Below are 12,514 nucleotides of genomic sequence, written 5' to 3' on the forward strand. Positions count from 1 at the left end.
CTGAACTGATACATGCTGTTTTGAATTACAGCACGCGTCGTTTTTAAAAAAACATTTACTGATCACGTGTAACTGGCGTGATCAGTATCACACAAGTCTCTGATTTCAGCGTGTTCCGATAACTAGCTGAGATACCCATTAAGGAAGCAAAAACTGTATAAAGGACAATGTTCTCCTCCATATTGTGATTAACTTCATTATGACGTTATTAAATGCTAATTGCACACCTTTCTTTGTGGAAGATAACAATTAACTAGTTTAACTGATTTAACTTAAGACTTTAAGTTCATATTCAAGTCTATCCAAAAAAGCGGACATGTGCCCCACTTCAGAGCCTATTATTATTATTACTCCCTCTTTAGGCCAGGTGGTTAAGGCACTCGATTCGTAAACCGAGGGTCGCGAGTTCGAATCCCCGTCGCACTAAACATGCCCGTCCTTTCAGCTGTGGGATCGTTATAATGTGACGGTCAATCCCATTAAGCTACACGAGAATTATCTGCGCTAGCCGTCCCTAACTTAGCAGTATAAGACTAGAGGGAAGGCAGCAAGTCATCACCACCCACCGCCAACTCTAGGGCTACTCTTTTATCAACGAAGTATGGGATTGACTGCCACATTGTAACACCCCCACGACTGAAAGGGCGAGCATGTTTGGTGCGACGGGGATTCGAACCCGCGACCCTCAAATTACGAGTCAAGTGCCTTAACCACCTGGCCATGCCAGGCCTAGAAATCAAATGCAATAATTACGTATTAATATGTTAAAAAAAAAAACAGTTAATAGGTTATCACTTAAACAACTGCTGAAAACACCAATTTTACTTGCCTGTTTAAATACCACGTAAGTAAACGGACATTATTAAGGTTTAAACAGTGTAAATCATAATTGTATTCCATATAGCCCAACACTGTGTGTGTGTTTCTTATAGCAAAGCCACATCGGGCTATCTGCTGAACCCACCGAGGAGAATCGAACTCCTGATTTTAGCGTTGTAAATCTGTAGACTTACCGTTGTACTAGCGGGGGAAGGGGGGGAGGCTAGCCCAACGGTGAATTAAATTTATCAGAGATATTTGGGGTTCATGAAATGCAGGGGACACGTTTTATTATTTTTAATAAACGAATAGGTGATACTCTAATTAGCAGCATAAATCTTACTGTTTCATTTCAATGTGTTGGAAAAATGTTCTGTTCCAGGAGACATTTTAGAAAGGAACGTATTTAGAAAATATTAAAATAAGTAACCGTATTTAACTTTCAGTATCAATACATTAGTATTCCTGTTAAATTAATTATATGATTAATTTTATGCAATAATATGTCGATTTTACCGAATTATAAGAAACATTGTGTTCTGTGAACGTTTTTTGTTAATTAATGACGTCAATAAATGCTCCGTTAGAACACACGTACACTCTTTACGGTTGAAGTCGGCACCAATGACTAGAAGGGAAGTGAACAAGTTGATATTACTACTACAAGTAGGGTAGTAGTAACTTCATTAGTGCAACTACAGGGTTGGGTAACGTTATGTTAAACTACGATACGTTAATTCATCTTACTGCTGGCGGGTAAGTTGTGTTGTAATTAAATTAGCGTATGTGTTATATACTTTCAACCTTGAGGTGTTGAAGAAGTGTTAGGTGTAACTTTTATAGGAAATGAAAGTGGTTAAGTCATATTAACTTTGTGTTGAAAAGGTAGAAGTTGTAATAACGTATTTCTACCGTAACTATCGATTGTAGTCGGCGAAAGATTTCCCTGTTTTATACCTATTTTATAAATTTCAATGTTCGTTATGTACTGTAGACTAAATAAATTTTAAACGTTTTATACATTATAAACGGCAAGGTTCGGAACTTTACTGCCTTCGGCCTCGGTCTGAAAGTAAATCGTTACTTTTATAATTTTCAATTGGGTCGATCGTAAATTAATGAAAACATGCAGGAATTGTTAGGCTGACTAATAATATTAAATTCTAATCGAAATAAGCTACTTACTTAAAATGGAACTACAATTACCTCACTAATAAAAAGCAAGGCTAATAAAATATAACGTTCTATTTCTTAAAATGATTAACTTTAGAATACATTGTTTTATGAATTAGTACCCTGGCTGCTGACGATATTTTCGGCCATAATAATATTATTTTAATTGCAAAACTGAGGATTATTATATTCACTGGTATAGGAAGAAATATAAGGAGTGGCTAAAAGCAGCTCAATCTAAAGATTGGGGGAAGGGGTCCTGGAGGAATGCCTCCCAGAAAATTAATACGTATAATCATTTATAATGTCTGTACATCTCAAATAGTAAAAGAGCTGGACCCGACGTCTTTAATGTATATTAGTGATACCATAGTGGCTTGTGTTGGGGATCTCAAAAATGTGTTATTGGGTAAAACTGCCCATTGTCTTTTTGAATGAGAGGTTTTGTATGATAATGCCCTGCCCCCGAAACCTTGTTATAATCACTAAACACGTTAGGAATGGTAATGTTAGTGTAGTTTTATATTTATTCTTACAAGTGCAGTCTTTTGAAATAGTTAATATTCTCTACAGATAGCAGAAATATTTTTTGAACGAGTAAATCTTAGAAATGACATAAGTTGGGTGTGCGGAAGATCTTTTGTCCTAAAGCGCTTTATTTCCAGTACATTTAATTTAACTTCGGTATTTGAAGGCTTAGCAGCAGTTGAGTTTTCTAATATTTTTCAGAACTATTTTATACTTTTCGTTTGAAAGTTATTGAATTTAGTTTTTGTATTATTCTGCAGGATTGGTGGAACAACAGGTGCTATTGTAACGTGCCCATTAGAAGTTGTAAAAACACGACTCCAGTCTTCTGTTGTAAACTTCAATTGTCACTATGCACCATTAACTCTGTGCAATGTCTCTCGTAAAATACATGGTCCTAATCACTGTTATCTCTATAATCTAACAACTTTATCAAACTCGTCGTCTGTGCTACCAAAAAGTTTCTTCTCACGGGTTTCCAGCTGTGGTTCTTCAGTTACTAGCCAACAAACGTATGGCATTTGGCAATGTCTCCGGTAAGGTTTTATTACTTGTAGGTTATCAGTGTTCATATGTCAGGTTTTACATTTTACATATAAAATTTAAAATATCTTTTAGCAGTATTGGTTTTTTTATATTAAAATCTGTACTGAAGGGAAATTGAGTCAAATATTTTATTGATGGAAACTTTTTAATTGAGTAATTGAAATTTGTATAATTCCAATAAAGCCATAATTCCAAATTATATAACATCAATTTAACGTCCCCCCCCCCTTAGCTACGCCACTGCTTAGCTTCCACATTTCTTGACCGATTTAAGATGGAATTACAATTTCGAACTTGGGAGATCAGACCTTTTCGATTGATGTATTTGATCGCCCCTAAACTCTCATAAGTTAATTTCCTCTAACTCTATCTAAAAGAATTTTAATATGAGGGTAGGCTAGTTCAAATCGTTATAAGTAATAAAAATGTATCGCGTATTCGAGCATCCCACGCTTGAACTGCTAGGGCACAAAAATATAGGTCGTAAAGGGAAAGGAATTTAGTACATTCATTTGCTATAATTTTGTCTGAAACAACTCTAAGTGTTGCGACTATTAAAGACTCCCTCTTGCTATTTTTGGGACATCTATCTACACCCATCCCATGCAGTGTTACTGTTAAATGTTTCATCATGGTGAAGCTGAATTTAAAAACAACCACGTTTCTTTTATCATTCATTTTATTAAATGGCCGAGAAATTCTTTTAGTTTTTCTCGGCCCTGCACATAATGGGTAGACTAAAGCGATCCTATTGTACTAGTATCGTTTTACATAGTCGTTCACAGATTTATATAACAGAAATATGCTAGGTCTGGTTTTATATCTTATGTACATTTTTGTGACAAGTATCATGTTTTGATCTTGAGGGACTGTAATTCATTGTAAAGATATAAATTAAGTGCTGATTTGAAAGTAAATAGTGAGTTTAAAAAATAGATATTTACTTTGCATTAAATTAGCCTGGAAAGCTCAGTGACACCTTTTATTACACAGTCCATTTGTATCCATTAAAATTGTGGGTTCATTTTAGGCCTATTAACCCACACAGGTTTTCTGTATTTGTAAAGATCTAAATTGCTTCTTAACAATGACTGAATTCCCCAGAGATTTTTTTCGTACTCGTGAAGCCCTACGCTAGTACAGCAGTAAGTCTTAGAATTCACAATGCTACAATAAGGGATTCGATGCCCCTCAGTGGGCTCAGCAGATAGCCCAATGTAGCTTTGCTATATAAAAAAAAAAAAAAACAAACACATATTAGTGACTAATATAAGCGGAAAACATTAAATTGTGTTTTTTTTGTAAGTATGTAGTTTTCCCAAATCTTAACTATCAAGGGTAAATCGCAGTACTAATGTATTTAACCTTTTTGAACGAAGTTTCTTGCACTTCATAAACCTCCTAATTTAATAAGGTAGTTAGTTTGAGATTTTATTACACAACCAATGTTAACAGCAGTATTTTAATGATATCTAATTTATTGATGTACATTATTTTCTCTACAATTGTTTTAAAATGCCATCAGTATCAGACTATTCCCAGTTGACCACGTTATACAGAATATGTACTAACTCTTTGAAGGACAGACAATTTTCAAGGTTATCTGTAATATCGGCAAGTTTTTTGTGCTTCACATGTGCGAAAGAATATTCCAATTTTTAAGGTGAAATCTGTAAATTTAAAACTGTACAGTGCCTGTATAATTATACAATGCAGAATACATCTAACTTTTTACCTTTAAACTATTGTTTTCGCTAAAGGACACTTTACAATAATCTAGTGTGGAGAGATTCGATTTAAAGTTGTTACAAATAACGGATGGCGCTTAAGTGCATTTTAGTGTATGTATTATATTATTTGTAGGTACTATTGGAATTTGCTTCCGTTGAGAGAAACTTGAATATTTAGGGTATACGTACGTACAAAGTACGGTAATATATATTAATGCATATGTTGAGTGGTTGATTTTTGTTTTCCAGACACATTGTTGAAAACGAAGGTGCTCGGGCACTTTTCAGAGGCTTGGGTCCAAATCTTTTTGGAGTGGCTCCCTCTAGGTATGTTAATTTTAATTTTGAGAAAATAGATACTAAAATATTACGATTATCTTATAAAACGTGTTTAATTATTAACTGCGGTCTGCTTATAAAAGATTATAATTAAGTACAAGTAATAAAATACAAGTACAAAGTTGAAAATGAAAGGCGCAAGACTTTCGAAACGTCGTCCTCTACACTTGTCTCCACAATAGGCAGTTGCCGTCCATTCTTCAAAGTTTCATCATGTTTACATACGTCTTCTTATGTCTTGTTTCTTTTTCTAACACTTGTAAACTCCAAAAATGAAAATGTGCCATTGGATTTCACACTGTATGAAAGTAATGTTTTTGAAAAAGCGTTGTTGTTAACAAATTCTCTCACCTTTTTATATAACACTTGTAATTCATTTGTAACCTCTACATGCTATGTAGCTAGCCTCTTTAACAAACCTTAACTTATTTAAGCTTGGGTTATTTATTTATTACTAATTTTTCATCATGTCTATGATCTTTACAGCATTTTTTTTTTTTTGACAAATGTTAACTTCTGGCCAAGGTAAAATATCTACATGGATCAGAACTAAAATTAACCTAGTCACAAATGCACCTGTTTTATCTACTGTTCTTAAATTCTTGTGTATAATAAGAAAGCATTGTTCTCTCAGTTGGGAACCTTATTGATAGATTTTATTTGATGCTATAAACCAAGCAATATATCATGAGATTCAACCCCTTTTAGAAAATGTAGTTTAGTTCTAGCTAATCCATAAACTTATCAGTGTAAAGTAATTTTTATAATACAAAAAAAGTGAAATGTTTAACATTCTAGCCATGTTGTCCATTAAATTAGCACAGAGTGAATATAATGCAACTTGCAGATGAGGCTGTCACTTCATGTTACCCAAATTTTGCATTGTTATTTAAATAAAAAATATACATAGGTGCAAAACGAATTATTAAAAAACATTTGACAGTTTGAATGTATGCTTCATTTGAAAATCTTATATAAAAGCAGTTTCTATTTATATATTAAAAAATAAAGTACTTAAAGACTACTTGTGACTTACTGAAGAGGGTACATAGCAAATGGTTACTTCGGCCAGGAAATTATGTACGTGAATAGTGATGGGAGGGAGCTGAATATTAGTTTTTAGTAGAAATATGTAAATCACATTTACATAAAATCAGCAGACCTTACAAAAAGATGGAATAATTTATCTGCTGCCTAAATGTTTATACTTTAATCCTGTAAAGTTTTTTTTATATTGTAACAGCCAGGATGGAGAGTAGTCACTTGGGTCTTGAATCCTGATAGCTTTTTTGGTAAAGCATTAATCTAGTATGTGCTAAGTATCCTGGACTTGAGACCTATTAGGCCAGATATTTTTAAAAGTTGTTTAGTCACCAAAAAAAGTAACTGATATCTGATTAGTAAATGTGGTTGAATGATTATTTTACCACTTGTAATTTTGTTACAAAATTCTTGTTGTGGAAAGACTAGCTTTGAAACCACATAACAAATTTACTTTGTATATCTGTAACACTAGTTTATGAAATGTTTTTCATTAAAATTTGCTGTGAAGGGTTCCAAAAAAGAGTATATCTGATAAAAAAAAAAAAAAAAAATGGTGTGGCTGATACTGCTGTATAAATATCAGATTTTGTGATTATTCGTAGTGTCCTAGAAATATGAATATTTTTGCCGTGAGTGTTTGAATTTATTTTGTACTTTCTCTGTTTGGTATAACATGTGAATTACATTTGTCACTTTTCTAGAGCTGTTTACTTCTGTGCATATTCTCAGACAAAGAGTTTTTGCAATGCTCATCTTGTCCCAGATACACCAAAAGTTCACATCTTATCTGCAGCTAGTGCTGGTAAGTTAATTATTTTAATGTATGGATCATTAACATTTGTTTTGACATTGTTTTTTTACAGATGTTACACTTAAAGCTAGACAAAGTGGAATTTGATATTGTTAAAAATCTGTAAAACAATAAATTCTTTGCAATAAATACTCGTTTTAATTTCTGCAAAATAACGTTACTGTAATCTCATTTTTAAATGTGTATATTTCTGTAAGATATTTACCAATCTTTATGTATACAAATTATCTGCTGATCTATTATAATTTCCAATCCTGTATATGTGCTACATTAGTTATTTTGAGCATGCGCACACACGCACGCACACTCCCCCATCAAACAATACAATTATGTTTAGAATTATTCAGAAAATAGAGATAAATTTAAATATGAAAATAAATTGTTCAGTATGTTTTGTGTGTGTTACAAAATGTGTGCAAAGGGCAGAGGCTTATTTTAATTATGGAATGATTAAGGAGTGATGAGCTTTTGCCATAAATTCAATAAAAATAAATTATTTTTATCAAGTCCATGTCAGTTTCCATGATCTGAGTAACTGCAGTTCATAGCAGTGTTTTAGTTGTTGTTTTTTTTAAATGAAAACCAATGTAAATTGTATTGTTACAATTAAGTTGTCACTCTTAAGAAAAATTTAATCATAATTTATATTAATTAAATTAACATTGTCAGAATAACCTTGGACTATAGTCCACCAGTGTGTAATTAATACTTTAATAAGAAAAGCTATCATAGACCTTGAAGTATTGCAGCTTTGCAGAAACACTTGAATAAAAATATTTATTTTCTTACAGGTTTTGTGTCCTGTTCATTGACTAACCCTATTTGGCTGGTAAAAACAAGACTTCAGCTTGATCAAAGGTACAATAACATTAACTTCCCATCAGACTACGAGTTTATGTAATTATTAGTTGCTGAAATGTGCAATATGGATATGAATTGATAATGTCTCTCACACCAATTAGATTTAAGTATTGAAACTAACTTTGTTCTAGACTGAAAATTGTAAGTTTTTAATTATGAACTTCATCATAATGTTCTTCGTATAGTTTTTGTAATTATAAATTTGATTTTAAAATTCTTGTATTTTATATAATTTCTGAGTGTTTGTATTAACATACTATGTATGACTGGCTCATTGTGGGTGGGGATAAACTATTAAATTAGAATAAGCCAGTATTTGCTGATAGTCCTTTTTGATAGGACATCTGGAACTGTCTCGGCAAGAACCTGTATTCAAGAGATTTACTGTTCTGAAGGTATAAGAGGATTTTACAAAGGGCTAAGTGCATCTTACTTTGGTATCTCCGAGACTGTAATTCACTTTGTAATATACGAGTTTGTTAAGAGAAAACTGCACGAGTGCTCCTTATGGAGGAAAAGAAACTGTTATGACCCAGGTGCTAAGTCAAGTAGAGATTTTGTTGAGTGTATGATTGCAGGGGCAATCTCTAAAACCTGTGCATCATCAATAGCATATCCTCATGGTATGTGTTTATTTTTCACAGCAAGATACTAGTTTCTAAGTATGTACATAACTAAAAACAGATTTATAAAGCCAGTTTTATACATAAGTGTAGATAACAAAGTCTGTCTAGTGATTTAATAAAGTGGATTATGATTACATAAATTGATGTGGTATAATAAACTGTTTATGACAAATTATTTAAAATTTTTTTTCTGATACTGAGTAAGTATTCAGTTTACATAATGCTTCAAATCTTATTTTTATCTGAAAGAAATATTTTTAAGCCTTGGTAAGTGTTCTTCAGTAGTTAACCAATTTGTCAGCATTGCATAATTTGTCTAGTTTTAAAATAATTACTGGGAATTAATATAGAATATTAATAATAGCCCTATAATTGTGAAGAGATCACAAAATAATTTTATGTAAAACTGACATTCCTGTCTAAGTTTGTAAGATAGTGCCTGAAAGTTCAACAGGAATGAATTTGTACCTTTCGTCATCTTTGTCATCAAATTTGATAAAATTGACTTAACAAGGAATTTGTGCTTTGTAGTATAATTGTGAACCTTGTTGTTTTTACAGAGGTAGTGAGAACACGACTTAGGCAAGAAGGAAACAAGTATAGATCCTTCTTACAGACTCTGCTCCTAGTTTTCAAAGAGGAGGGGCACTGTGCTTTATACAGGGGCTTGGCTGCCCAGTTAGTGCGGCAGATTCCAAACACCGCTGTAATGATGGCAACATATGAGGCTGTTGTTTACATTTTGTACAGGTATCCTCAGCATATGTTTATATCCATGAAGGCACTTGAAGAAGAAAAAGAACACTGAAGAATTTTTACATCTAGACATCAAGAAATTTACTCAATGCAAAGGATTTTAGTCTTGTTTATTATTGTATATTTGTACACTGATCTTTATGGTTGTGTATTGTATAAAGTAATAGTACAATGAATTGTTACTAATGCAGAAACAAAACTGGAAAACAATCATTACTTTGTTCATAGAAAGAGCAGACTAATTTTAAATAGTGCATTTTATCTGCCTTTCATTAAACACTTTCCTGACAAGCTGTCAAATGGATTCTTTATTTTTATTGGCTTGTCCTCTCAATTGTTGTGTAGTTCTTCAGCTTTTTGCATTGTGTATTACACTGGCTTGGATGGTTATTCATAAAATCAGTTGTCAGCTACTTGTTGATTTTATAAAGCAATCAGATTGCCTTCCCACTGTATATGCTTGTTTTTTTTATATAGAAGACTTGCAGGTTCATAATTTTACTTCTGAAAATATTCAGAAATTAAATTTTCATTGTCTTGCTGTTACTTTTATATTGGCACTTGCTTTTTTTCTTTTCATTTGAAACTAAAGATTAATTGTATTAATCTATCATAATTTTACTTTAAGAAGTATCTAATTAGAATTGCACACAAATATAAATTGTACAATTTGTAAATCTGTACATATTTGTTGTTTTTGGTACAATGCATGAAAACTGCAACCAACAGTTTTGCACTTTTTAAAATTTTCTGTGTATAAGAATTTAAATTGTGGTTTTAGGACTTAAAACAATTAAAATGGGACTCCTCTTTGTTATTGTACAGTAAATTATAATTAAATAGGAGCTTATAATTAATTTTTATTAAACTTGTAAATAAAGTAATCAATTTTTTGCAACCTGTAAGTCACTGGTCTAAATCCCCATTGCTAAATAAGCATCATAATGTTCAATGAATCCTGCTATTTGTTGATTTAAAAAAAAAAAAAAAAAAACCCCTGAGAACTGGTGTTGACTAGGTGCCTTTTCTATAATTTATCATTGCTAAATTAAGTATGATTAGTGCAAATAACCCTCTAGTGGCTTTGCACAAAGATCTCGACATTTACAGTTCTTCCATTCTTGTCCCTTATTAATGACCTTATAACTTCTAGTGTGAAAATTGTTATATAATGATAGAAAGGAAACTAACCTTTTAGGAATGTTGGGCATTTTTTAGACTTTCATCAAATCTTTGAAATTAAATTTTAGATTTAATTCAATTTGAAAATAAATCAATGTGTAGACATTTTTAAAATGTACAGGTTTTATAATTTGTGATTATTTTATATCGAATATAGAATAACAATCTTCCATTTGAGAATTACACAAGCATTGTATCAAGGTACTGTGCACAAGGTAGATTCCATGTAGCATTTTTTACCAGTTTTATAACAGTAATTTTGTGCATAGGTGGTGGTTTTTGATTTTTTTTAAGGAATGTCTTATAAAGGGCAAAAATAAAAAATTTTGTTGGGTCTGTAAATCCATTTTTGAGGGGGATGATTGTACTTGGTTAATCTGATACAGGATTTGATTACTCTAATTTTTTATTATTCAAGAACATGGAAAAACTGATTAAATGTGAATCATAATTATTAAAGGTAAAAAATATACATGTTTTTGAGGGTATGATAAAAATTGTTCTTCTTGAGGTCGTATTTTTTTAAAAGGTGAAGTAAGTTTATACAGAGAATTAATATTTTGTTAGTTTATGTGTGGGGAAAAAAACACCTTACCAGCTTTAAAAGAATCTCCAATTTATGAAAAGAACTTTGGTTTTTTATTGCAAGTTTTTCTTTGATATTTTATAAATGGTATATTGGCATGAGCATTTGTTCTTACTGCACAATTTCCTAGTCAGAGTAAATATTGAAAATTGCGTTCAAATAATGTACCCAGTAATCTGGGACATCAAATAGAATGAAAACATTTTGTTCATTGTAGATAATAAATAAAACTTCATTCTTTCAATATTAAAGCTGTCATTTTTAGTTAACTTATAAATAATAAATACGTGGGCTGGAAACGTTTATGGGCTGCATCAGTTTGTTGTGTAAAGGATAATATTTTGAACTGCTAGAGAAGAAATCGCAAACCTGGTTTATCAGTGCAAAACTTCATCTCTAGTTTAATGGACAGAATATAGATGCAGACCAAAAAAGTGTCCTATCCACTTTTTTTGTTTAAACATTCAATAGATGGATCAGTAAAAAAGCTGAGGTTGGGAAACTGTAAAATGTATTTTTTTAAAGTATCTAAAATAATAATAATTCGGAACTTTATAAACAAGAATCTCTTTTCATCAACCAGCGGTGTAACGAATTGGACATTAAAAAATATATAATTTATTTGATTTAGGGAAAATGTAATTGTAACATATGACGTTTACAGTTCCTCAATGGAACATTTAACTTACCATCTTCAAGTCATAAGTTCAAATCCACGTCACCTAACATGCTTACTTTTTCAGCCATAAGGCATTGTAATGTTATGATCAATCCTACTCTTTGAGTTGAGGGTGGGTGGCGATTCCCTCCCTTTCCTCTAATCTATTGCTACTAAACTAGGGGCAGGTAGTCTTCGAGTGACTTTGCACAAAATTCAAAAGAAGATCAAATTGGATAAAAATTGACAGTTACAACAGAAGCGCCATCGTTAATGACGCTATTTGTTCTACAGCTTCCTTTGGCTGTCGTTTCGTGTTTACAAACTGCAGCACAATCTGCAATAACGATGTTGTAAAAGCAGTTCCATGTGTCAACCCCTCGGTGTGGATTCCTGTATGTGGTGAGGGGACCTTCCAGGGAAGGTTCTGTTCTTTCAGTTTACCTCCTCTGGGATCTAAACATCCACCTACGTGTTTTCCGTGCGTGGCAACCCGTTAAGGGGAGGAGAGGATCCTGGTGGTTGAGGGGTCGAACCCTAACATACCACTTTGGCCTTGAATTCCTCTAGATGGGAGGCCCTTCTTGGGTCAATCAGATGGTCTACTTGGGCTCGGGTCAACTAAGTCCCAGTGTTGCATGTTCTCAACAGGTGTTGTGGATATTGTATCTTGTGCTAGTGTTTGGGTATAGTGCTCACGAAACACTGACGTTGCGGCAGTGTCCTTGTTTGACATTGTAGTGCGTCCCCTCGTAGGGCTCCATGGTTGGTGGGGGTGGTGGACACCGAAATTTCCCTTTCTTTATTATGGATACTCCAATTAAAAATCTTAAAATAGTGAAAAACAGTCTACCT

General features: G+C 32.6%; 1 protein-coding gene across 2 annotated transcripts; it reads left to right on the forward strand.

Moving 5' to 3' along the window:
- The first annotated feature begins 233 nt into the window (after positions 1-233).
- Positions 234-11,245, forward strand: LOC143227868 (solute carrier family 25 member 36-A-like). Of its 2 annotated transcripts, none has more exons than XM_076459221.1 (7): positions 234-844; positions 2,781-3,056; positions 5,046-5,123; positions 6,881-6,981; positions 7,782-7,848; positions 8,191-8,474; positions 9,038-11,245. In XM_076459221.1, the coding sequence occupies exons 1-7, from the start codon at positions 762-764 to the stop codon at positions 9,283-9,285; spliced, it is 1,137 nt and encodes a 378-aa protein (XP_076315336.1). In that variant the 5' UTR covers positions 234-761; the 3' UTR covers positions 9,286-11,245. The 2 variants fall into 2 exon arrangements, with proteins under 2 accessions (XP_076315336.1, XP_076315337.1); XM_076459222.1 differs by lacking the exon at positions 234-844 and adding an exon at positions 1,415-1,575.
- Positions 11,246-12,514: the final 1,269 nt, after the last annotated feature.

The sequence above is a fragment of the Tachypleus tridentatus genome, chromosome 10 (assembly GCF_004210375.1).
Source record: "Tachypleus tridentatus isolate NWPU-2018 chromosome 10, ASM421037v1, whole genome shotgun sequence".
NCBI classification, from domain to species: domain Eukaryota; kingdom Metazoa; phylum Arthropoda; class Merostomata; order Xiphosura; family Limulidae; genus Tachypleus; species Tachypleus tridentatus.